This window comes from Mollisia scopiformis, assembly GCF_001500285.1.
Source record: "Mollisia scopiformis unplaced genomic scaffold LY89scaffold_22, whole genome shotgun sequence".
Lineage (NCBI taxonomy): Eukaryota > Fungi > Ascomycota > Leotiomycetes > Helotiales > Mollisiaceae > Mollisia > Mollisia scopiformis.
In genome coordinates, this window is record NW_017263602.1 from 643767 (window position 1) to 664629 (window position 20863).

Consider the following 20863-nt stretch of genomic DNA (forward strand, 5'->3'; position numbering starts at 1 on the left):
CATGAAACTCTCTCTGGAAGGAGCAGCACCGTTGTTGCTCGCTTGACGCTGGGCGACGGATGAATTGGGTCTGCAACGTTGACTGACTCTCTGACTCTCTGATTCCCTCCCTGACTGACTCTCTCTCTGACTTGATCCGAAGTTAAATGTGATGATGCTGGCTGCGTTCAGCTTCAGCGTGGAACGCTCCGTTGTTGTTCCCGGTTTGCCCGAGCATAAAGCGACCTCATGCAATACATTGGCATATTGGGTGCCTGAGAGGGCAGGTCCAAGACGAGCGAGCGATTACGAGCGTGGCTCATGGTGGCTGCAGCCTGCATGTGTGTGTGTGTGTGTGTATTGCTTTTTACGAAAAGTTTGATGAGGTGAGCGTTCGGTGGTTTATAATTTGGTCGAGGTCATCGGCGTGGGAGGCAAATAAAGAGTGTGTGAGTGAGCGAGCGAGAGTGAAGAAAGTGAGGCGAGCGAGATGAGATGGGCCATGACGAGTAAGGAAAGAGAAAGCCCCGACCGACTTCGATGACCGACACTCCCACTCAGAGGCCGACGAGTATTCTTATTATTATTATCATCATTACGGGGGCAGAAGTGCAGAAAGTGCCAGCCAGACTAGACTGCCCACTGCCCACTGCCACTGCGCCAGACTTCCAGAACAAATCCATAGGGTAGGAAGACCAGGAAGACCAGGAAGACCAGGAAGACCAGGAAGCGGCAAAGTCCAGTCCACTGCACTCTTATTTAGCTCGACCGGGTCTCCCGCCGCGCTGGAGACGGAAGGATGTATATATGTGATATGATGTGATGTGACATTCGTCAATATAATAAATATATTTTATTCTACGCTTGCTCACACGCTTACCTGCTGCGTTGCGTACACTCGACTCGACTCGTCGTCCACTTCTGCGCCCAGCCTGCACTTGCCGGTAACTGACTGACACCTACCTACCTACCTCAGCGTTCAACGACCCTCGCCCACTCCACCGAACGGTACTTACAGACAGACGGAAACAGCTGGCTCCTGTCTTCCAGACCGACAACGACTGTTGCTGCTCCTCCTCTCCTCCTCCTCCTCCTCCAGTGCTTGCTTTGTTTTGCAACTGGGCACCCACAGCACAACCCCTATCTCCACCAGTCCGCCTTGCTTTTGGGTTGTGTCCTGTCTGTAGATCACTCAGTGGCCGTGTGTTGCTTGTCGCATTGCTATTAAAGATTCGAGACCCCCGTCCGCCGTCCGCACTCCCTTTTGGCACATCAATAATTTCGATTCTGGATTCTGGATTCTGGAGCAGGAATACTGATACTGGTCATATCACCGCCGGCGTATTGAAATTGGTTCAGGGCATCCCCCCCTGCTCCTTCCATTCCTGTCTCACGCTCTCCCGGTACGCATCGACACTTTGTACATACCAGCATAGCAGCATAGCAGCATACCAGACCACATAGCAACTACTTCCTCCCGTACTGTACACCGCACCGCACCGCACCGCAGCTCACCTCACCTCACCTCACCTCACCTTCCTCACCGACCTTACTTACCTCACTACTACTACCACCACCTTCACTACCACCTCTTCGACTTTTGGGGAAAATCAATCCCAGTTCCGCCTCCTTCCTTCCTTCCCTCCCTCCCTCTCTCCTTCCTTGTCCCATTAATCTGTTTCCGTCCCTTCTCCTTCATTTCCTGATCTGGGAGGTTCTTTGTCATTGCAGTACGCTCCTTTCGAAACACTTCCTTCGTGGGCGACTTCGACCCCATTCCAGTCCTTTCCTGTACCCTCAATTGGTCTGTTGTAGAACGTAGGCAAAAAACGAAAAGTCGGGTTTTTGGCTGGTAGACAAGCTCTCTCGCGAGACACAGAAAGAAGAGGTATGTCGCATGCGCCCGTTCTGCAACACACAAACAAACTATTTTCTTTCTCACCTGGCGACTACCCGTCCGCCCTCGAGACATCTACTCGCCCACCGAAGGACGTCGGTGGTGCGACATGCAGCTATCCGGCTCCTGACCCACGAGGACTCTTGCTGCTTACACAGAGTCTTCGTTCCTTGTTTGCCATGGAGATCTATACTGATATGAATGGCTCACAGAAACACTCAATCTTCGCCGCCCCATTCACCGTCCGCGGCATCGATTTCAGGATATTGTACCCAGACTGATACGAAAAGCACCTGATCGCAAAAAAAGTTCGGGGTTAGACGAGGTCCGCAGCTGGGCTGGGAGGATATAATAATAATGGAGTCCGATGCGGGAAAGAGAGAGCGCGGGAATAGTGTTGCTGCAACGAATGGACATCCTAACCCGCCCGCAAATAACGATGGTTCCATGTCGACTTCACAGGTCGGGGAATCCAGGTCCCAGAATTCCATAGACATCCACATCGAGGAAGCAGGGTACGATATTGAAGCTCAAAAAAACAAGTCAAGTGCAGGAAATCCGTCGCCGAGAAATCGACATTATGGCTCGAGCGTGGAGCGACCTCCCCGACCAAACACGAGAAATCCAAGTCCTGCAATGGAACCTCCAGTGACCAAGGCGACGTTGAGCGAACTCGACGTGAACAAGATTGTAAATAATCCAAAGCTGCGTCACGATATCAACTTCGATCCAGATCTGCACTTCAGACCGAACCTGGATGGCGAAAAAGGGAAAAGGAAGACCGAGAAAGCCAACAATTTCTGGGACACGATGCAAACGCAGCTTCGAGAGTACATGACGAACCGAGAACAATTCGAAAGAGAGGTTGACGATACGGAATGGTGCTTGCCCGCGACTCTGAATGCCATTCGAGGAATCTTGGAAACATTGGTTCCCCAGCGAGATCGTGCCTCTGTCGAGGAGACCTTCAATGTCGATTTACTTATGCAACAATTTCGAAAAGGAGTTGCAGATTTAGTAAAATTGGCTTTGTGGTTGTCGCAACTCCTGAAATGCCATTGTGCTCCCATGAGAGATAATTGGGTGGACGAGATGGTCACGCAGCTGAGCAACGGTGACCGCAACGGCGACGTGACTCTGCTGGTAGCCGGCATGAAGAATTTGCTTGGTGTCTTGGAAGCGATGAAACTGGTCAGTATTTAAATGTGTGTTTGGAGATCTCTTGTCTGGATGCTAACTGTGACGAAGGATGTGGCAAATCACCAAATTCGCTGTTTGCGGCCGCTTCTCATTGAGGATACCGTTCATTTTGAACAGAAATTCTTCATGAAGAAGATCGCTATGGGCAGAGTCGATATTGCTGGAGCACACGCGTGGTTCAAAAGAGCGAGCGCCTTGCCAGACATTCCAAATCTGGACCCTTCGACCCATTCTCAAGGCAATACGTGGGACTTTATCAAGGCGCTCGTGAACCTCACTCTGCCATCGAAGTCGGAATTGTTCCCCCACACTTTCTTGTTCGATGAGGAACGCCTGACTAAGCTTCGTTCTGACATGCTAGACTTGATCAACCTCGAAATATGCATGAAACTCTATCGAGATCTGGACGTACCAAGCAGAAATCCAGAACCGCGGTATCCAACATTCGACGACACGCCAACTGGATCCTTTGTAACATCTCCTTATAATCGACCAGCATCGCCAGCAGACAGCACCATGCTTTCATCGCCAACTGTTCCGTTACCTCACCATTTCGCCAAGCAAAATCTTGCTCAAGAGCGAGGCCATTTCATCAGACATCCTTCGGGCAAGCAAATATGGGTTCCGAAGGTCGAGGATGGGCTGAATGTCTCTGCAACATCAAGCCCACGCTCTTCGCCTTCGTCCACTGCATCAACGCCAGATACATTGCCACCAACACCTCTGTATCTCTCCATGCCTGCCTCAGACTCGGCTTTCCAAGTGCGATCATCTCTTCTGGCCATTCTCTCCTCATCATCCACAAGTGATAAGTGGGCATCACTCTCCTCCTCACTGGCTCTTCAAATCCTCCGTTCCACAACGACACCATTGACCCGTCTGCCTCAATTCGAATCTCATCTAGCATTTCATCTCTCGAATCCTAGATCATCGTTCTACCAACAAGCTGAACAGCATGTTCTGTCTCAGGTGTACCCAGTCCTTCAGCGACTCATCGAGACATACACACCTTTGACAAGCCTTCAAATTTTCGAGACTGCTACTACCCCCAGAAATGGACCCTCTACAGTGGTTCCGCAGACCAACAGCCTGAAAGAAGAGATTTCTGAGGTTGCCACACGAATCGCACATATCGGAATTCTGCACTGGAGAGTCTGGGCACCATTAGCTTACCTCGTTGATCCTGACGATGAGACCAATCAAGCTATGCATTGAGAAACCTGTTCCAAGGTCCAACTACATTGTAGCAATGCATTCCAGCAAGTCGAGCCAAGAGTCGAATAAGATATTGTTACCAGACATTGATCTGGACAGAACAGTATTCTTCGGAGCAAGGTTGTCTACCTTCGATCGGTGGCGGTGAACATAGAGGCTTTACTAGAGGCCATAGTCGAATATGGGGAAGCACAAGCTCTAATCATTGAGTCACTCACTCACGGCCCTCTTGAAGGGAATTTCCTTTGTGTCATCAATCAGCATCTGCATTTTCCCCGGTGTTATGTCGAAGCATTTCTTTTCCTGCGATACCCCGTCGAGCTATCAAGTTTCCAAGTCCAATTGTAATATAGATTTTCAGCAGCAGCGAGAGCTTCGACCAGCTCATTCAACCAACTTCAACATTCTCGTTCTCGTTCAAGGGGCGTGGCGTGCCGGCTGCATCATTTTTGGAAAAAAATAGCGAGGGGTTGCGTTTGTCGTGCCAGTCTCTTCTTTGTTTTCTTTTCGGGTCTGGCGCTTAAAGAGATTTTACAGTTGGGATAGGGATGGAAGGCTTGTATGTAGTTTGTTTTTTGTTGCTTTGGTGTTGGTTACAGCTCTTTTTATTTTTAGATTTTAAGCTTACGCTTTAGTGTTTAGCTTGAGTTAGAGGAGAGCGAGTAGGTTACAAGAATGAATGGATAGTTGAAAGTGCGTTTCAGCTTTAGACTCAAGATCTTGGTTGTTTGTGTGTGTGCTTTGTTGTGTGAATTGTGAATGTAAAGAGAGCGGTGAAGAATGGAGAATAAACTCGTGTATGAAAACCGATATGGTTGAGGTTGTATAATGCAATCACTTTGCTTTACAAATTCAAAGGGCAAGTAAAACGCGAATAAGTAGGTTCATATCAGATCTAGGCTCTGTGGATGATGACCTCTATAGACGGTGTATAAGGCTTGGTTGTCTCCAAGGATAGTTAGTCAAGTTAAGTATTTAGGCTTGCATCTTCGAAAGAGTACTATTCTTCTTCAATAAACACCCCCTTGAGGTTTCTCAATCTCGAAGTTACTAAGCGAGTAGAATAGCTGCGAACTTCATATCCTACCAGGTAACGATTGCTGAATTTATCTTCGTACTTAAAGCTGATCCAATGTCTTACACGAGATCAACATTCGTATGTCATGAGCTCATTGTCGAAATAGCATTCGAACGAGGTCTACGTAGCCTTTAAAGTGCTTATAGCAGACCAGACATCATCATACCGTGGCAGACCAAGTTTCTCGATATGAGATCGCATTACTCATTACAGAAATCCTATCTAGACATTTTACAATCCTCTAAAGAAAGCCGTTCTACCATAGCATCTTCGAATCTCGCCAGCCATTTTCATATTCCGCGACGCCCCCATACCAATTTATTTCACACTATTCACCCCCCTCAACCACAACAACTCAACTCCTCACACTCCATCCCACAATTAACCCTACACCCCCGTCCCCTCCCCCTCCTCCCAGCCCCAGCCCCAACCCTCTCCCTAACCCTCTTACTCGCACTCGCACTCCCACCCCTCATCGCCCTAACCTCCGGACTCGTCTGCGGCGTCAACACCAACTCGGGCTGCAACGTCGTCGAATGAATCCCATACGCATGCAAACACTCATTAATCTCGCCCGCCATCCTCATGAAATCGCTCAAACTCTCACTCCCTACCAGAACATGCGCTGACGCCAACGCCTTATGCTGACTGAGCCGCCACGCATGCAACTCATGAATCGACAGCACCCCCGACACTTTCTCCAGATCGTGTTTGATGTCGTCGAGCGAGACGCCGAGGGGCACCGACTCGAGCAGGATGCGGCCGGAGGAGGAGACGAGCGGGAGGGACGAGAGGAGGATCATGAGCGCGATGAAGAGCGCGCAGGAGGGGTCCGCGTAGTAGCGGGATGGGGAGCGGAGTTTCCAGATTATGGCCGAGGAGAGGATGACGCCGAGGTTGTTGATCGCGTCGCTGATGACGTGGATCATGACGCCGAGGAGGCCGAGGTCGCGGCCTGGTGGAGTTTGGGTGCTGTTTATGTGGCGGTGGTCTTTGTGTGGGTGGTTGGTCTGAGGGGGGTGGTGTTAGATAGATAGGTAGGTTGGGAGGGAAGGGGAGGGGAGAAGGGGGAGGTACGTCTGAGAGTTCCATGTTACTGTCGTCTGAGATGGTGCCTGTTGAGGAGACTTTGGGGCCGTGATCATGTTCTTTATTGATATCAGTTAGCTAGATCCTCCAGGGAAAGAGAGAGACAGGGAGTTGTTTTGCTTACCGTGAAGAAACGCAGCACTGATGATATTCAACGTCAACCCCACACACCCCATAATCAACACCAACATCGGATTCTCGACCTCTATCCCACTTCATCAGCCCTGTTCCCCCAGCGAAAGAGACACCAAACTTACTCTGCAACGAAATGAACCGCTCAACGCTCTGCAAGAAGATACTAACGCCCAGCGCGAGCAAGAACACACCATTAAAGAACGCACCCAATAACTGTGCCCTTTGCCACCCAAACGAGAGTTCCTTGGGCGAATTCTCTCTCTTGGATATCTATCCCTCTTTCATCAGCCCCTTCTCAAGTCAAAGAGAGGAAGGAGGAGGAGGGAGACAAACCTGCGTAGCAACAAGCGCAACAATAAACCCGACCAGATCATTCATCTGGGCATCCATCCAATCAGCATCGAGCAATACCCTGGCAGGTAAGGGAGGGAAAGGAATTAGGGACATACATAATGAAAAGCATCAGCAACCAGTGCCAACGAATGCGTGTAAAACCCCACTATGCACCCTCGATATCAGTTCTGTCCATCACTTTCTTTTTTTTCAAGATCAAGAATATCACGTACCCGAAATCTCGCCCACGAAAAACGAGAACGAGATGGCGATGATGATCATCAGACGTGTTGACTTCTCGAGCGCCATCTTGTCTTTCCTTCTTTCCTTCCTTCCTTACTCTCCTTACACCTTCAAGAATAAAAGAAGAACAAAAGAAGAAGAAGAAATTTCCAATTTCCGCGTGACACCAAAAAAATTTGGTGTTGCGTTGTACGTCGAAAGGTTTTGTACCTCCCTTGGCTGGAGCAGAAGACAACCAAGAGATGGATGGTCCGTGCGAAGCGAGCTTCAGGGAGCCGAGACACTAGCGATTGATTGAGAGACGGATGTGTGACGGCTTGGCGGGACGATCGTCTTTTCGTGTTATGCGAGAGATGTTTGTTCGGCGAGCGGAGGTGGGGAAACAGAGTTGGTTTTGGATGGTGGGAAGGTTTGTTTGTTTGGTTTAAAGGTGAGAGGGTTGGTCACGTGGAAGCAGCGGCCTAGAGAAGTTGTCACGTTGATGGTGACGTTGAATGTGTCGCCACTTCAGCTTGGCGCCACTTGCGTAGGTGGTTGAGTTCGACGGTTTGTCCAATGGGCGTAATATCCCTCCGGTCAGCTCAGGACTCCAGCGAGTGTTAACAAGAACAGGACTTCCATTCAGTTGAACTTGCAGACCTTGAAACCTATTGTCGTCCCAATGTTAAGATGAGATGCTCTATCTGGTGTTATGAATTCATTTGATAAATATAACCCCTCTTAAAAGATCAGATCAAACTCGCACAAACTTGAGCCTGTCAAACAACATGTCGGTCCTCAACTAAAAGTCACAGTCACAATCACACATCCAGATGAAGATTATCATGTAGAGAGATGAACACCGTCAATTAAAGCTTATATGCACTTTTTTGAGTATCTGCAAAGCCTCCATCCACCCAGCCTTCGCAGAACGAAAAAGAAAGAAAAACGCAAAAAGAGTCATGTCTCATCGTAAAGTCATCAAATCTCCGCTCCTCCTTCCTTACAAACACAAACAAACACATCCCTTTCTATATGCCTCAAATAGACACAAGAGAAAAAGGAAAAAAACAAATCCCCGCTATTTTCAACTATTGTATGTAATCTTCCCTTTTCCCCAATGCAAGCAAGATGGTATCCGGTACACCCGAGCGTTGCAAGGAAAATGAAAAGCGGTAGGTATCGTGAGATAGGTAATGCAGAACGAAGTCTATTTTCAGAAGGTCTCGGACTCGCCGCTGTGATTACTGGCTATTGTGCCAAAGGTATCTGGTGTTTATGTTAGTATCGGACATTAGGGAAGTCAAATGTTGGGAGCTTACCTCTATTTCTGTTTCGTCTGATGACGGTTCCGTCGTCCCGATTCAGCTCTCCGCTCTTGGTGGAGCTCATGCTTCTTGGGCCGGTGGGTTTTCTAGTTGGTACGGGTAATGACCCGGAAAGCTTTCGTGCTGCTGATCTTGGTGATCCGCCAGGCTCGTAGTCATCCATTGCTACGTGCTCGTTGCTTAATGGACTGGGCTTGGTAAGCTTACTAGATCGGATCTTTGGAGGCCGCTCTGGAGCAAGAGGCTCTTTGGGTGGTCGTTGAGGAGGTTGTTGGCCAGCAGCTGAGCCATTGGAATATCCACCATCAGAGATGGGAGACATGTTTCCAGGATTGCTAGTACCATTGCTGTATCGATTGGTCTGCTGTTGTGGAAGGCGATTCAAGCTAGTTTGAGAACCCCAGTCGGAGAACTTTGGTGACATCGGAGAATCGAAGTTCACAGCTTGTGATTCCAGTGCTGTCTGGTATCGGTGGGTAGGGCCAGGCCTTGGTTGAGGATGTTGTAGATTCAACGAGTTTCGATGAGCTTTGTACTTGGGATCCTCCGGTGGAAGTGGAGGCTCATTCTCATCGAAGTGCTGCACTTGCTCGTGGGAGAAGTTAGTAGTATTGAGCTTGTCGTCACCATAGGTATCTTGGTCCTGCTCCGCATAATTCCCAAGCTCAGAGCCTGACCTCGAAGGTGGCTCTTGATATTGGTCTTCTGTCTTGCGCCCACTGCTACGTCCACTGTTTCGGAATCCACGGAAGACTGTCGATGCAGTGGTCTCCGACCAACGAGAACCTAAGACCTTTGGAATCCATCCAGAAGAACTGCTTGATGCATGCTTCTTCTTCTTATCTGTCTTGGGAGTATTCTCATTGCTAAGCGAAGCCTGAGGAACATATTGTTGTGGCGGTGTTCCAAGAGGAGCAGATCCACCACGAGGAATTTCTCGAGTGGGAGTAAGTAGCCTGTCGTCTATATCAAACTGGCTTTCCAAGGCAGCTGGCTCATGATGCTCAGCTTCTTCCTCATCACCTTCAGGCACAGTACTGATGCGGTGGTCCGAGAATTTGCGGCTCTCGAAAGGTCTCGAGGCGCTGGCTCCACGAGGAATTGATAGATGACCAGACTGGCTTGCATGGCTAGCAGTAGATGTACCTGCATTGCCTTCAGGCTCGTAGCCTCGGTCGTGCTCGTAGTTGCCTTCTTGACCAAGATCATCGTAGGATTCACCAGGATGACTGCCTGGCTTGAGTCCTTGAGCGACTTTGAGACCTTCTACATCACCAAGTAATTGCACCAGCATATCTTCGATCTTTCCAAGATCATTCGTGCTCTTCATGCTAAGACCTTTCAGGGCTCTTCGGAACACGTTCCTCTTCTTCGCTCGAAGATCATCATACATCTCATCCTGAGATCCTCCTCGCAAAGATCGTGCAGCACTTTGCGGTTGAGGTCTAGGGCCGTTGATTATCTTTTGGACAGACTTCTCGGTATTGCCTTGGACTTCAGTGATGATAACATCCTCGGTATCAGCAAGAAGACGTTTCATGTCCTCGAAAGAATTGCGCATCTCCGCAGCTGCTCGAACCAGGGTGACGAGGATTTCTGTATCACGCGCACTTCGTTGAGCATCTCGAACAGTAAGCTAGCACTGGTTAGCAATGTCCTATCGTCACGAATTGATAAACTTACATGATCCATCAATGCAACGATATCCTTAGATTGGATACGATCCATACCTTGACCAGTAGCACTATCGTAGATCGGTGACCCCATGCCATGTGACATTCCACTCAGATGACGGGAATGCTGTGGAGTATAAAATGGATCTCCACCATCCATACCCTCGACTAGACCATCAAATTCTTGATCCATAAATCTAACGCCATCTGCTCTCTGCTCCGGTGTCATGGCTCCAGGGGAACGAGCGTTATTGGGCGCGGACGATATGTAGCCCTCGTCTTTAGGCGAAGCAGGAGTCCGTCCATTAAAGTTAAGCTTGGTGGGAACAAAATCATTGCCCAAGCCTTGGCCAAGGAGATCACGATCAAGGGCACCAATGGCGGCAATTGGGCTTGTGCCTTCGTAGGGGTTGGTGATGAGAGTATCACGCTTTCGCTCTCCCGAAGTCCTGTGCCATTCTTCATCGTGGTCTTGATCGTGGCTATTATCCCGACTGTGGCTGGCAAGACCAGCTACACCACCAATTGCAGCACCGGTCAGAGCAGCTTCAGTTGCTTTGAGGTTTGCATCCGACTTTTGCTCACGGGTCACAGAGTGACTATCAAACTCTGCTTGAGGAGGCGTTGCTTTCCCGGGCCAGTGATCCTTGGTCCCTTCCTGCGTGCCAGCAATAGGACCTTGGATAACAGATGGGTTTGTTTCGACATCAGAATCTGCACCACCGAAGCCGATCTCGGGCATAGGATTATGTGGGTCTGGAAGCCCGCTGGCTCCCATTGCTAGGGAGTCTCTTGCTAGGCGCTCATGACTTGCAGTCTCGCTGAGAGGAGCGTCGATACTGTGGCGAGGTGACAACATCTGGCTTTGAAATTCCTGAGCTCTGTCCTTGAATGATTTGTGCAAAGGAGCTCCGGTGTCCTCTTGTCTTCCAGGGTATTGGATTTGATCAGCTGCGGACTTTCGGTTGCGTGCTCCAATGAGAGCAGCAGCAGCTCCAGCAGCACCTGCAGCAATGGCTGCTTCAGTTGCATGAGAGTTCTTGTACTTGGGCATGGCAACTTTCCTTCCGTGCTCGTCCAGCTCGTACTCGTCTGCGTACTTTGAGGGGGAGTTCCTTTGACTATGGATATCTCGCTCAGAGCCCTCATATTCGACATCTCGGGAGCCATCATGCTTGGTAGGACTACTCTTCCTGCTTGTGAACTGTCTTTCAGAGCCGTCCTCGTATGATCCATAAGACTCTCTACGATCCTCAGGCTCGCGGTTTCCAGAGTATCCAGATTCGCCTGTAAGCTCAGAGGCGTTTACCAATGAGGCGACAGCAGATTCAACACCAACCGGTGTGTGAACAAAATCGGGATTCGCACCGACGCCTCTAACGTTTTGGCCGTCCAGGACGTGGCCATCCATACTGTCATCGGTATAATTGGTCATGTGCTTGTAGTCAATCGGATCAGAACTGCGATAGCTCTCATTGTCATTGTCCAGATGACGTTGACGATCATTCTCTCGGTGTTGTTCCTCCCAGTATTCGCCATCTTGTGTGATCTCGGAATCGGCGAGCTCTCCTTGTCGAACTTCTTTGAAGTCATGGCGGTTGGCGAGAACGTTTCCTAATGAGTCGACAGACTTTAGAGATCTGCCCGATTGACCTTGAAGGACCGATCGGTTTAAGGAAGAGTACGATCCAGTGCTATGCGTCAACCTCGAATCTCTTTGTGCCGAATCTGGTTCGCCTTCAGTGTAGCCAGAGACGCTTTGGATAGGACTCAGACCACGTCGTTCTTGAGCATACGGAACATATCGAAGAGGTGGAGGCACTTCTTGATGGTAGTAATCGTGGTGTATTGCTTGGTCCTCTTGGATAAGTTCAGGATCGTGATGATCATGGAGGTGATGCATGGCCCCTAGACCAGCGCCAGCGGCGGCTCCTGCTAGACCAGCTGCAATCGCACCGCTGTGACCATGGTGTTGTTCTTCTTCGACATACGAATCTTCCTGGTCGTGCTCAGGTGAGTCGTGCATTGGTACTTTGCGACCATGTTCGTCAATCTCGTACTCTTCCAGCATATGCTGTTCTTCAGTCGGACTTTGCAGACTCAAGTTGCCACGTGAGTAATTCGAATGCTGTGTTCCAAGGCCATGCTGTAAAGCTACTGGCGTTCTTGTTGGAGTTCGTGATGCAGGGGAAGCCATGCCTCGCGGAACCTCTCGAATAGGTGTCACTCGCTCTTGACTTGCAGACTGAGGTCTGTCGGTATCTGCGGATAATATGGAGCTCCTCGTGATTTCCGATGCATTGATGTCGCTCATCAAGGGCATAGGTGGTAAAGCTTCATGCTCTCGTTCCTCGTAGCTTTCGACGAGACTGTCACTCCTGCTATGGCTCTTAGTTCTTCGTCGTCGACGTTCCTTTCTCTCTGATTCAATCGAGTCCTGGGATTGATGCTTGTGAAGCATACCAGCTGCTAAAGCTCCCATACCAGCACCAATAGCTGCTGCTTCGAGGCCATGATGTCGATCGCTGCTATGCTTCTTCCGCAGCTTACCACCCTGCACTACCGTTTCCTCGGAAGTCTCTCTCTCAAAGCTACCTGGAGAATCCTCAAGCTTCACACGGTCGATATTCTTGTCTTTGCGTCCTTTAACCGTGTTGCCAGAGAGACCTTCCGAGTCGTTCAAACCCACTTTCGGTTTTCCAGAGCTATCTGTGCCACTTCCACGGTCAGACAGTCGTCTAGCACTTGAATATTCTTCTCGAGAATCTCTAGACAGACCGCTACCTGAAGTAACAGATCCTCGACGATCTCGATCGCGGTCACGCTGTTGGTGTTTGCTTTGTTCTCTCTTCAATGCCGTCAGCTCCGGCAAGATCAACCTGCGAATAGCGTCCTCGACGGTTTCCAAAAGTTTGGGATTGTTGATGGAAGATTTAGAAGTGCCCGATCTGAAAGAGTAGGCATCACCAGATTTGCCACTGACATGGGAATTAGAATTAAGTAGACTCGACTCAACACCAGAAACCTGAGAATCCACATGATGGCTTCGACTCGATCGCCGCCGTGGAGATGTAATAGATTCCAGAGAGTGTTCCCCGCTTATGCTGCGACTTCTGCTTCTGTGTTTTCGACGCCGTTCGGACTTGTCACCCCGCACTTTCTCAACAGCTTTCTGGGCAACGATTCGTTCTCGACTCAGACTTCGACTGCGTCGTCGTGATGGAGTTTTGAGTCTATCGGCCGCCAGTGCTGCTGCCGCAGCCGTAGCTGCGCCTGCCATTACAATATCACTTCGAGACATGCCCCGAGGGTCTTTCCGTTCGGGTGATCGTGTCTTGCCATCGAGGAAACTATCCGCAGGCATCGAGGAGATGTCGGAGGGTTGTTGTACATATCTGGAGCTGACCTCTGTACTTGGGATCAGAGGGCTGCCATGGCGTTTAGGCATGATTTCGACCTCTATAGGACCACCGCCTCTCGATGTAACATTGGACTCTTCTGTAGCTGAACGGTATGAATTAAGGCTATTATCATCTCCTTCAATCTCTGGTGATTTCTCGTGTCTATCGGAAAGTGGAATTCGATGGGTGTACGATGCCTTGCGGGTACCTTTTCGTTCTGTAATTTGTATATGATCGTTCGAGGACCTGCTCCTGCCCTTGCTAGATGGAGTAACTTTCACTCTCACACTGTAATTGAAGTTAGCTCATGGCCCGAGAAGTCGAGAAGCAATACTGGACGGGATGCATTAGTGTGAAAAGAAGCAACTTACGAAGGACGTCGAGATTCAGCCTGGCTGCCTTTTCCACCCTCGAAGTACTCAATCAACAATGATGTCTGCGATTTATTATTGGAATTGAGTCCAGTGTGGCCGTCCTTATCGCGATGCTTCCTCCGGGTGGCAATCACCACATCCTCGCCCGGCGGAAGTGAGTATTCAGACTTTTGAGTCTTGGACTCTAGCTCTGTATTGTTGCCATCGGTCGACTGCGTCGTCAAGGTATCGGTGGCCTGGGGTAGTTTGTAGTCGGCTCCCATCCTCGCAACTCAGAGGTCAGGCGCGCAGTCAAGGGAAATACATCAGAAGTTTGCTGCCGAGTTGTCGAGTGGTGGTTCGAAATCGCGGAGGCTGGAGAGTCGATCGACGAACCGCAGCTGAGTACAACCGGGTTATTGTATTGGATGGGGCCAACAGGCTGCGCAGAGGCGACGGGTGGTACAAAGAGGAGGACCTGAGTGACCAGGTAGAGGTGGTGGACTCTGGTCTGAAAAGAGCCAGTGGGCACTCTGTCGAATGCAATAATAACAGAGGTGTTATTGTGATATGGTATGGTATGGGAAGTTGGAAATGGCTGGAGAAGGTAAATACAGGCCGTGCGATATTTTGATTGGAAGCTTGGACGGGGCCTCCACGGAGCGACACCCCCCAATTAGCCGAGAATGGCCTTTTCTTTTTCTGGGCAGAATAATAGTAACTCAAGCTACGGTATCGTTTACCAGACAAGCCAGCGCTCTCATGAGTGCAAACGCTTTCAGAGCGTCTTGCGAGATCTGACCCGTGGGTTGCGCATTCATCAGCTCCTCCAGATGTTCCTACAGAAGTCCTGTTGTGGCAGTGTCTAATTCGTTGGGCGTCCGTTGAGTATCCGCCAATGGGCTCCTCAGCTTCCCTACTCGGCTCGCTGCAGCTAGGCAGTGTTTGAGTCCGAAGCTGTGATCTCCGCAAACATCATATCATCTCATATCATCTCATCGAGGACGTCGTCGAGTCGTTTACTCGTACTCGATGTCCCACGTTCCAGCACAAACAAACAGACAGCAAATTCACAGATGTTGTTTCGTTTCGACGCTGGGGTGATCGAGGCCTGGAAAGTGGTGGAGCTTGAATCCCCGTTTGAAGCTTTTTCATGGGAAACGCTGACAGGGGCTTGCCGACGGCATCTAGTCTTCTCTGAGTTTGTCTTCCCTTGGCTGGTGGGGCGTTGTCCAGGAGATCTACTATTTTGAGGGGCAAATCTAGTATACTTGTATCTTGAACACAGAGCCCGGGTCGCCGTTTGATGGTTCTTCAGTGATATCATCGTAAGACAGAGGAGATCGATCTACTCACAGGATATTGAGATCAGCAACGAGGTTTGGAGATGCAAAGCGAGCATGGAATGGATGTATCGATATTGTGCAAGTTTTCACAATCCGTTTGCACAAGACGGCTAAGCCCTGTTATGCAAGGCTTTCTTTTCTCGACGCCCAGCTTCATTTTCAGGCACTGGCAGCTGACCCGGCACTGAGACATCAATAATCCTCAAACCTAAGAACATGATTGGTGTCTACTACTTTTGAGCCTCGAGGATGATCCTAGTTATTGTGCTCATTATGCCGAGTTATTTTTCAGCCTCGTCGTAATATGCTGGACACTTCCTAGACCAGCATCAGGCACCTTCAGCCTTCCCACGATATCTGCCCTGTATACGTTAAACAATCTATCTGTACATTTGATTGAGAATTCTAACAAGTCATAACCACAATTTCTCACTGTGGACTTGTCCTAGAATGGCTTCAGTTCTGCGGCCACCTGAATTCCAAGTACTATAAAACAAAACAAGTACAGACTTCTGAGAATTTTAAGTTGCAGATCATTTTATTAACAATAATCCAAGAACAGAAGCCAAAAGTTTCATGACATTGTATACGTTTACAACTTGTATAACACCCCCCTCATACTGAGTAGAAGCTGCACTTTTCAAGATGCCGTGCATTTTCCGTCTTCTTCCTCAGCACGTCGCTGCGCCTCTCGAAGTGATAATCTTCAAATCTCATATTCTTACATTCGTATCAAGATATTGAACAATGTGGAAGGGAATGAGGAGACGATTATAAAGGGCAAGTTACCGATATTTCGGAAGGAAGTCGAATCTGGACGGAGTGGTCTTGGTTGAGTCTTGGGGTAAATGTAGAAGCACAACATATGATCAAGATATACAACAGTATTAGAAGCATGCTTAAGAAGAAAACTAGCGAGTCCAAGGTCGGATGAGAAACTAATGTGGAATCCAACCTAAGATTTCAGAGTGGATGAAAACAGAGAGGCTTGATATGAGTCGACTGAAGAAGAGTAGTGCTTCTGCCCGTCGTAGGAGGGGTTTCTTTCACTGATTTTCGTTCTGGATTTTAGAATACGATTAACATTTTGACTGTTCTATATTCATCATCATGATTTGCTAAAAAAGCACCAAAACCAACGCTCAGTCCCACCAACGCCATACACAATATGCACCTTACCCACCCCTATCTATCCACATCCCATTACACCACCTCCCCCTCACTCTTCTTCCTCCCAAACTTCGGCATCTGCGCCCACCTCCTCCCCCCCGCCGTAGCCCTCTTCTTCTCATCACTCCCCACATCCCCATACGCGCTCCTCCTGCCCTTCCTCCTCCCCGTCCTCACATCCCTCCGACTCGTACAACAGCACATGAGACAAAGATGGATCAACCACCCAAAGATGCTAAACGCGCTCGCCACCCACATAAACGCGAACATATCCGTCCCAATCTCGGCCCCGATATTCAGCCCCGACTGCGACGTCGCCACGTTGCGGAAGATGACCGACATCACCGTCCCGATGACCGAGGCGGCCGTCGTGAGCAGCGCCGCGATGAACGTCCAGATCGCGAAGGGGAGGGACCACCATCTTGAGTACAGCGTGATGGGAGCGAGGAATATAGAGACGAAATTCATGCATATTCCCGTGAGGAAGAATCCAAACATGACATGGGAAGCAATCTTGATCAACTTCAGGATATTATTGATCTCCGCCGGCAGTGCGATCGTAGCCCCAGATAATAATTCATTGAGAAGCGTCTCAACGGGGTTGAACCAGTAGAGAGTGGTGGGTTTGGAGCAATGGGTGATTCCTTCGTTGTTGTAGCCCTCGCAGAAGTTCCAGAGGCCGACTTGGTAGAAGTCGTGCAGGCCGAGGGAGCGGGCGAGGGAGTTGGTGAAGATTATGTCGGAGGGCGAGGAGGCGGGGATGATGTCTGCGAGGTTGAGTTTGTAGAAGAAGGTTGAGCGGATGACGGGCTTGTTGTTGATGTTTCCGATGAGGGTCTGCGGAGTTTCCTATTAGTCTTTGTTGGCGAGTAGATTGAAGGGAAGGTCTTACGAGGATCAAGAAGATGACGGAGATGAAGAAGAATAGACACGAGGCATAGATCCAGGTCTTTCGGGTCTTGGTTGCGAGTTTGACGTCTACGCCGGGGGTATAGGTTGGTGTGAGGGTTCGTTCTGAGTTCTCGTCTCTTACTACTCCTCCATTGGCAGCTCCAGTTTGTTCCTCCTGCTTCTTATTCTGCCGTCTAGCAGCGAGCGAGCGGAAGGTTGGAAGAGCCATGATCAATTGGCCTCAGATCCAGGAAGGGAAGACGACGGCGATGGGTGTGGTAGAACAACGACGACGAGCATTTGGGAAGAGGAGGTCAGTAGTGTATATCAAGCAGAAATTCGTTTAGTGTCCAACGACATCATCAAGAGCAAGAGACCAGGGATGGCGGCTCTGCAGTTGCGCGTCTCGACCCTGTGGACGGCATCTGATACGAGCAATGATAGCGCCGGAAGGAAAGCCACTGATGCGTGGTGTTCCACTCGCAGTGTCTGCCAGCGGGTTCTGGACTCAGTGCCAACACTGTTCAACGCTATCGATTGCCTGTACGAGGATTTTCGAGCCTTCCATACTACAAAAACGTCATCCAAGAGAGAAAATTACTGATTTCTAGCGAGAAATACTTCGGGTGGCTTGACGCTGTTCAACGGCGAAGCCTCAGATGGCTGTCTTTAGACACCACTATTCGCTGAATCACTCCGAGAGAAACAGACTGTGCCCCTATGGAATACCTTGACAAGCTGGACAATCTTTTTAATTTGGAAGTCCCGTCTAAACCTTGTGGGGATCCGAACCCCTGAACTGTTTGTTTCGAGGGGAGAACAGCAAAGGCCCTACAAACATGTGTTGAAACATCCATGAGACGGATGCACACGAGTCTTCTTTGCCAGCGCTACAAGTGGAGACTGGACGTTCCTTGGGCAGAAGTTTGTCCATTTACAGCGCCTCTCAGCTGTCCCGGCTCTTGTTTCCAGGGCAAAGACTCGACTCAGCCTCCTTGATGACGGGGTCTGAGCTTCTAAGAGCTTGTCCCTTGTGCTCTCAAGCATTGGCATCTGAAGACATTTTTGATTCCATCTCTAAAACTCTTCTCCCGTCCTTTCTAGACCCCTCTCTACTTTCATTCACAGTACCACCATTCTGGGTAGACGGAACCGTTTCCACGATCTAGATCTCGGGGAGACAAAGTTTAGTGCCGCTGGTGCATTGATTCGTGGTGCTGCCGAGTCTCCCGGCATACACACTCAAGACGTCATTGTGCAATATTTCCACTTTTCTTCTGTGACGACGAAAATAATACAACAAAACATCTTAAGCTAAGGTCTAGCTGGAGTTGACGTCGACCAAGCATGTGGAGACTCGGGAGATATTATTGTTGAGCCATTCCCCTCTGTATCTCGAGGAACCTTTTGGGCATCGACTTTGAAGACGTTCATTTAAACAATCGCGGGTTGTTGGAGGAATAGGGGCACCATCCGCAATTATGCTATTCTCACGGGTTCTTCCTTATGGCTGCTTCTTTGCTCTTGCGGCAAATGCGCAATCGAGCTCGAGTTCTAGTTCCAGTTCCGATGTGAATGGGGATGTGACAGTATTGTCTGGTGTGTCAGAGGCGGCTACTCCAACTGGAGATTATATCAGTTATAGCTCAACGTTGACCGAGTCTACTGCCTCTTCCTCGCGGAGTTCTTCTGCTATCAGTACAGAAGCTGTTGTTAGCAAAGTAACAAGCGGAGGATCAACTAGGACGACTACTTTAGGTCAGTGGGATATGTCTTGCACTTTTATTATTCTTAGGATATTGTACTGGCTTAGTTGAACAAAACATACTAACTCGAGGAATTAGGATCAACAACATTATTTGAATTTGCATCATTAATGGCCAGCAACACCTCAGGAACTCAATCCACTTCCACCAACTCACAAATCCTCCTTTCAGGCCGACCAAGTTCCACAACCTCCCTCAATGGAACATCCAACTCAACCGCATCATCTACGTCCTCCTCCGTCGAACCCACCAACACCACACCTTGCAACAACTATCCCGAATTCTGTGAGCGAAAGTACGGCAACATAACCGAAGTCTCAGCACACAACTCTCCCTTCGTGAAAGTCGACAATGCAGCCGCCAACCAAGAACTACCCGTAACCACACAACTAAACGACGGCATCCGATTACTTCAAGCACAGATGCAATGGGCGAACAACACTCCCCATTTCTGCCACACCTCCTGCGACGTCCTCGACGCCGGTCCCATCCAAGACTACCTGACCACCGTCACAACCTGGGTAGAATCGCACCCCTACGACGTGGTCACCATCCTCCTCGGAAACGGCAACTACTCCAACGTCGAACTCTACACGCCCTACATCGAAATGTCCGGCATCCAAAACTACGCTTACGTCCCGCCCAAGATCCCCATGGGTATCAACGATTGGCCCACCCTCGCATCCATGATCCTAACCGGCAAACGAGTCGTAATCTTCATGGACTACCAAGCGAACCAAACAGCCGTTCCCTGGATCCTAGATGAGTTCTCCCAGATGTGGGAGACGCCTTTTGATCCCACGAACCGGTCGTTTCCATGTGATGCTCAACGCCCACCCGATCTATCTACCGCAGACGCAAAAGATCGACGTAAGTCCCCTATCCCCTTCCCACTGGGACTCGACTCCCCCAAAATCTTCAAAACTCAAACTAACAAAACCCCCCCCCAAAAAGTATATATGACAAACCACAACCTCAACTACGAAATCTCCCTGCTAGGCAACTCCCTCCTGGTCCCCAACCGCCCGCTCCTAAACGTAACCAACAACGCCAGCACCATCCAATTCGGGTCCCTAGGCCTGAACGCCGACTCCTGCAACAACACGTGGGATTACCCGCCTAAGTTTTTGAATGTGGATTACTATAATGTGGGTAATGGGACGGTGTTTGAGGTTCAGGCCAGGATGAATAATGTTACTGTAAGTTCTTATCGGCTCCTGTTGGGGAATGAGGCATGGGAAAAAGGCTAATGATGGGCTTTTGATGCAGTATAATAGACAGTGTTGTGGGTTAGTGACGAGTGCGGGGACGAGTTTGAATGAGGTTGTGGGGAGGAGTTTCTTTGTTGTAGGGGTTTGTGTTGTTAGTGTTGCTTGGTTGTTGATGTGATTGATTGTTTCAGGGATGGAGTAGATGGTAGGCAGCATTTGCGTGGCGTTCAGGAAAGGGGATTGTATATATGTAGGATGATGAATGTATGCAATATGACTGCTACTTTAGACTTGCAATTCTGTGGGACTTGAGGGTTTACTTTCAATGCGTGTTGGATCGTGGGAAATATATATTTCTACAAACATCCTGCAAATATCCTATGAATGGCCGGACATTAAGATTTTTTTGTTGCACATCGCACCCTTTAAATTTTCTCCTCCTCCTCCTCATCCTTACCATCATCTTAGAATATCTAGTCCAAGTCCAAACATTGAGATTTTTTTGGTTGCACATCGCAACCTTTCATTTTCCTGCTCATCTTCATCCTTATCCTCATTTTGGAATATCTAGTATAA

At 49.3% G+C, this 20863-nt stretch overlaps 6 protein-coding genes across 6 annotated transcripts; 2 read left to right on the top strand and 4 right to left on the bottom strand.

Annotated features, from left to right (window-relative positions):
• Positions 1-574: 574 nt before the first annotated feature.
• On the bottom strand, positions 575-1441 carry LY89DRAFT_673839 (uncharacterized protein; the record flags this gene model as incomplete). The annotated part of the gene is made up of 4 exons (XM_018213391.1): positions 575-764; positions 860-942; positions 996-1294; positions 1408-1441. The coding sequence occupies 4 exons, from the start codon at positions 1439-1441 to the stop codon at positions 575-577; spliced, it is 606 nt and encodes a 201-aa protein (XP_018066405.1).
• Positions 1442-2085: 644 nt separating this feature from the next.
• On the top strand, positions 2086-4433 carry LY89DRAFT_220314 (Tcp11-domain-containing protein). Its single transcript, XM_018205937.1, has 2 exons — positions 2086-3067; positions 3125-4433. Exons 1-2 carry the CDS (start codon positions 2234-2236, stop codon positions 4289-4291), a joined length of 2001 nt encoding a protein of 666 aa, XP_018066406.1. The 5' UTR covers positions 2086-2233; the 3' UTR covers positions 4292-4433.
• A 1277-nt stretch (positions 4434-5710) lies between these two features.
• LY89DRAFT_653701 (cation efflux system protein czcD) lies at positions 5711-7550 on the bottom strand (the record flags this gene model as incomplete). The annotated part of the gene is made up of 8 exons (XM_018212263.1): positions 7160-7550; positions 7043-7092; positions 6927-6971; positions 6716-6863; positions 6583-6663; positions 6447-6517; positions 5880-6379; positions 5711-5840 (listed from the first exon to the last, which is right to left on the bottom strand). The coding sequence occupies exons 1-8, from the start codon at positions 7233-7235 to the stop codon at positions 5711-5713; spliced, it is 1101 nt and encodes a 366-aa protein (XP_018066407.1). The 5' UTR covers positions 7236-7550.
• Positions 7551-8364: 814 nt separating this feature from the next.
• LY89DRAFT_593736 (uncharacterized protein) lies at positions 8365-12463 on the bottom strand (the record flags this gene model as incomplete). The annotated part of the gene is made up of 3 exons (XM_018209768.1): positions 8365-8417; positions 8471-10112; positions 10160-12463. The coding sequence occupies 3 exons, from the start codon at positions 12461-12463 to the stop codon at positions 8365-8367; spliced, it is 3999 nt and encodes a 1332-aa protein (XP_018066408.1).
• Positions 12464-16452: 3989 nt separating this feature from the next.
• LY89DRAFT_673843 (uncharacterized protein) lies at positions 16453-17539 on the bottom strand (the record flags this gene model as incomplete). Its single annotated transcript, XM_018213392.1, has 2 exons — positions 16453-17256; positions 17312-17539. 2 exons carry the CDS (start codon positions 17537-17539, stop codon positions 16453-16455), a joined length of 1032 nt encoding a protein of 343 aa, XP_018066409.1.
• Positions 17540-18479: 940 nt separating this feature from the next.
• LY89DRAFT_220364 (PLC-like phosphodiesterase) lies at positions 18480-20537 on the top strand. Its single transcript, XM_018205938.1, has 4 exons — positions 18480-19068; positions 19155-19946; positions 20031-20275; positions 20346-20537. Exons 1-4 carry the CDS (start codon positions 18792-18794, stop codon positions 20463-20465), a joined length of 1434 nt encoding a protein of 477 aa, XP_018066410.1. The 5' UTR covers positions 18480-18791; the 3' UTR covers positions 20466-20537.
• Positions 20538-20863: the final 326 nt, after the last annotated feature.

Bases quoted from the DNA above. Each gene is read 5' to 3' on its own strand.
- LY89DRAFT_220314 (XM_018205937.1), top strand. From the start codon at position 2,234: ATGGAGTCCGATGCGGGAAAGAGAGAGCGCGGGAATAGTGTTGCTGCA. The intron at 3,068-3,124 runs GTCAGTATTTAA...ACTGTGACGAAG, and splicing joins TCTTGGAAGCGATGAAACTG to GATGTGGCAAATCACCAAAT.
- LY89DRAFT_220364 (XM_018205938.1), top strand. From the start codon at position 18,792: ATGCTATTCTCACGGGTTCTTCCTTATGGCTGCTTCTTTGCTCTTGCG. The intron at 19,947-20,030 runs GTAAGTCCCCTA...CCCCCCAAAAAG, and splicing joins CGCAGACGCAAAAGATCGAC to TATATATGACAAACCACAAC. The intron at 20,276-20,345 runs GTAAGTTCTTAT...CTTTTGATGCAG, and splicing joins CCAGGATGAATAATGTTACT to TATAATAGACAGTGTTGTGG.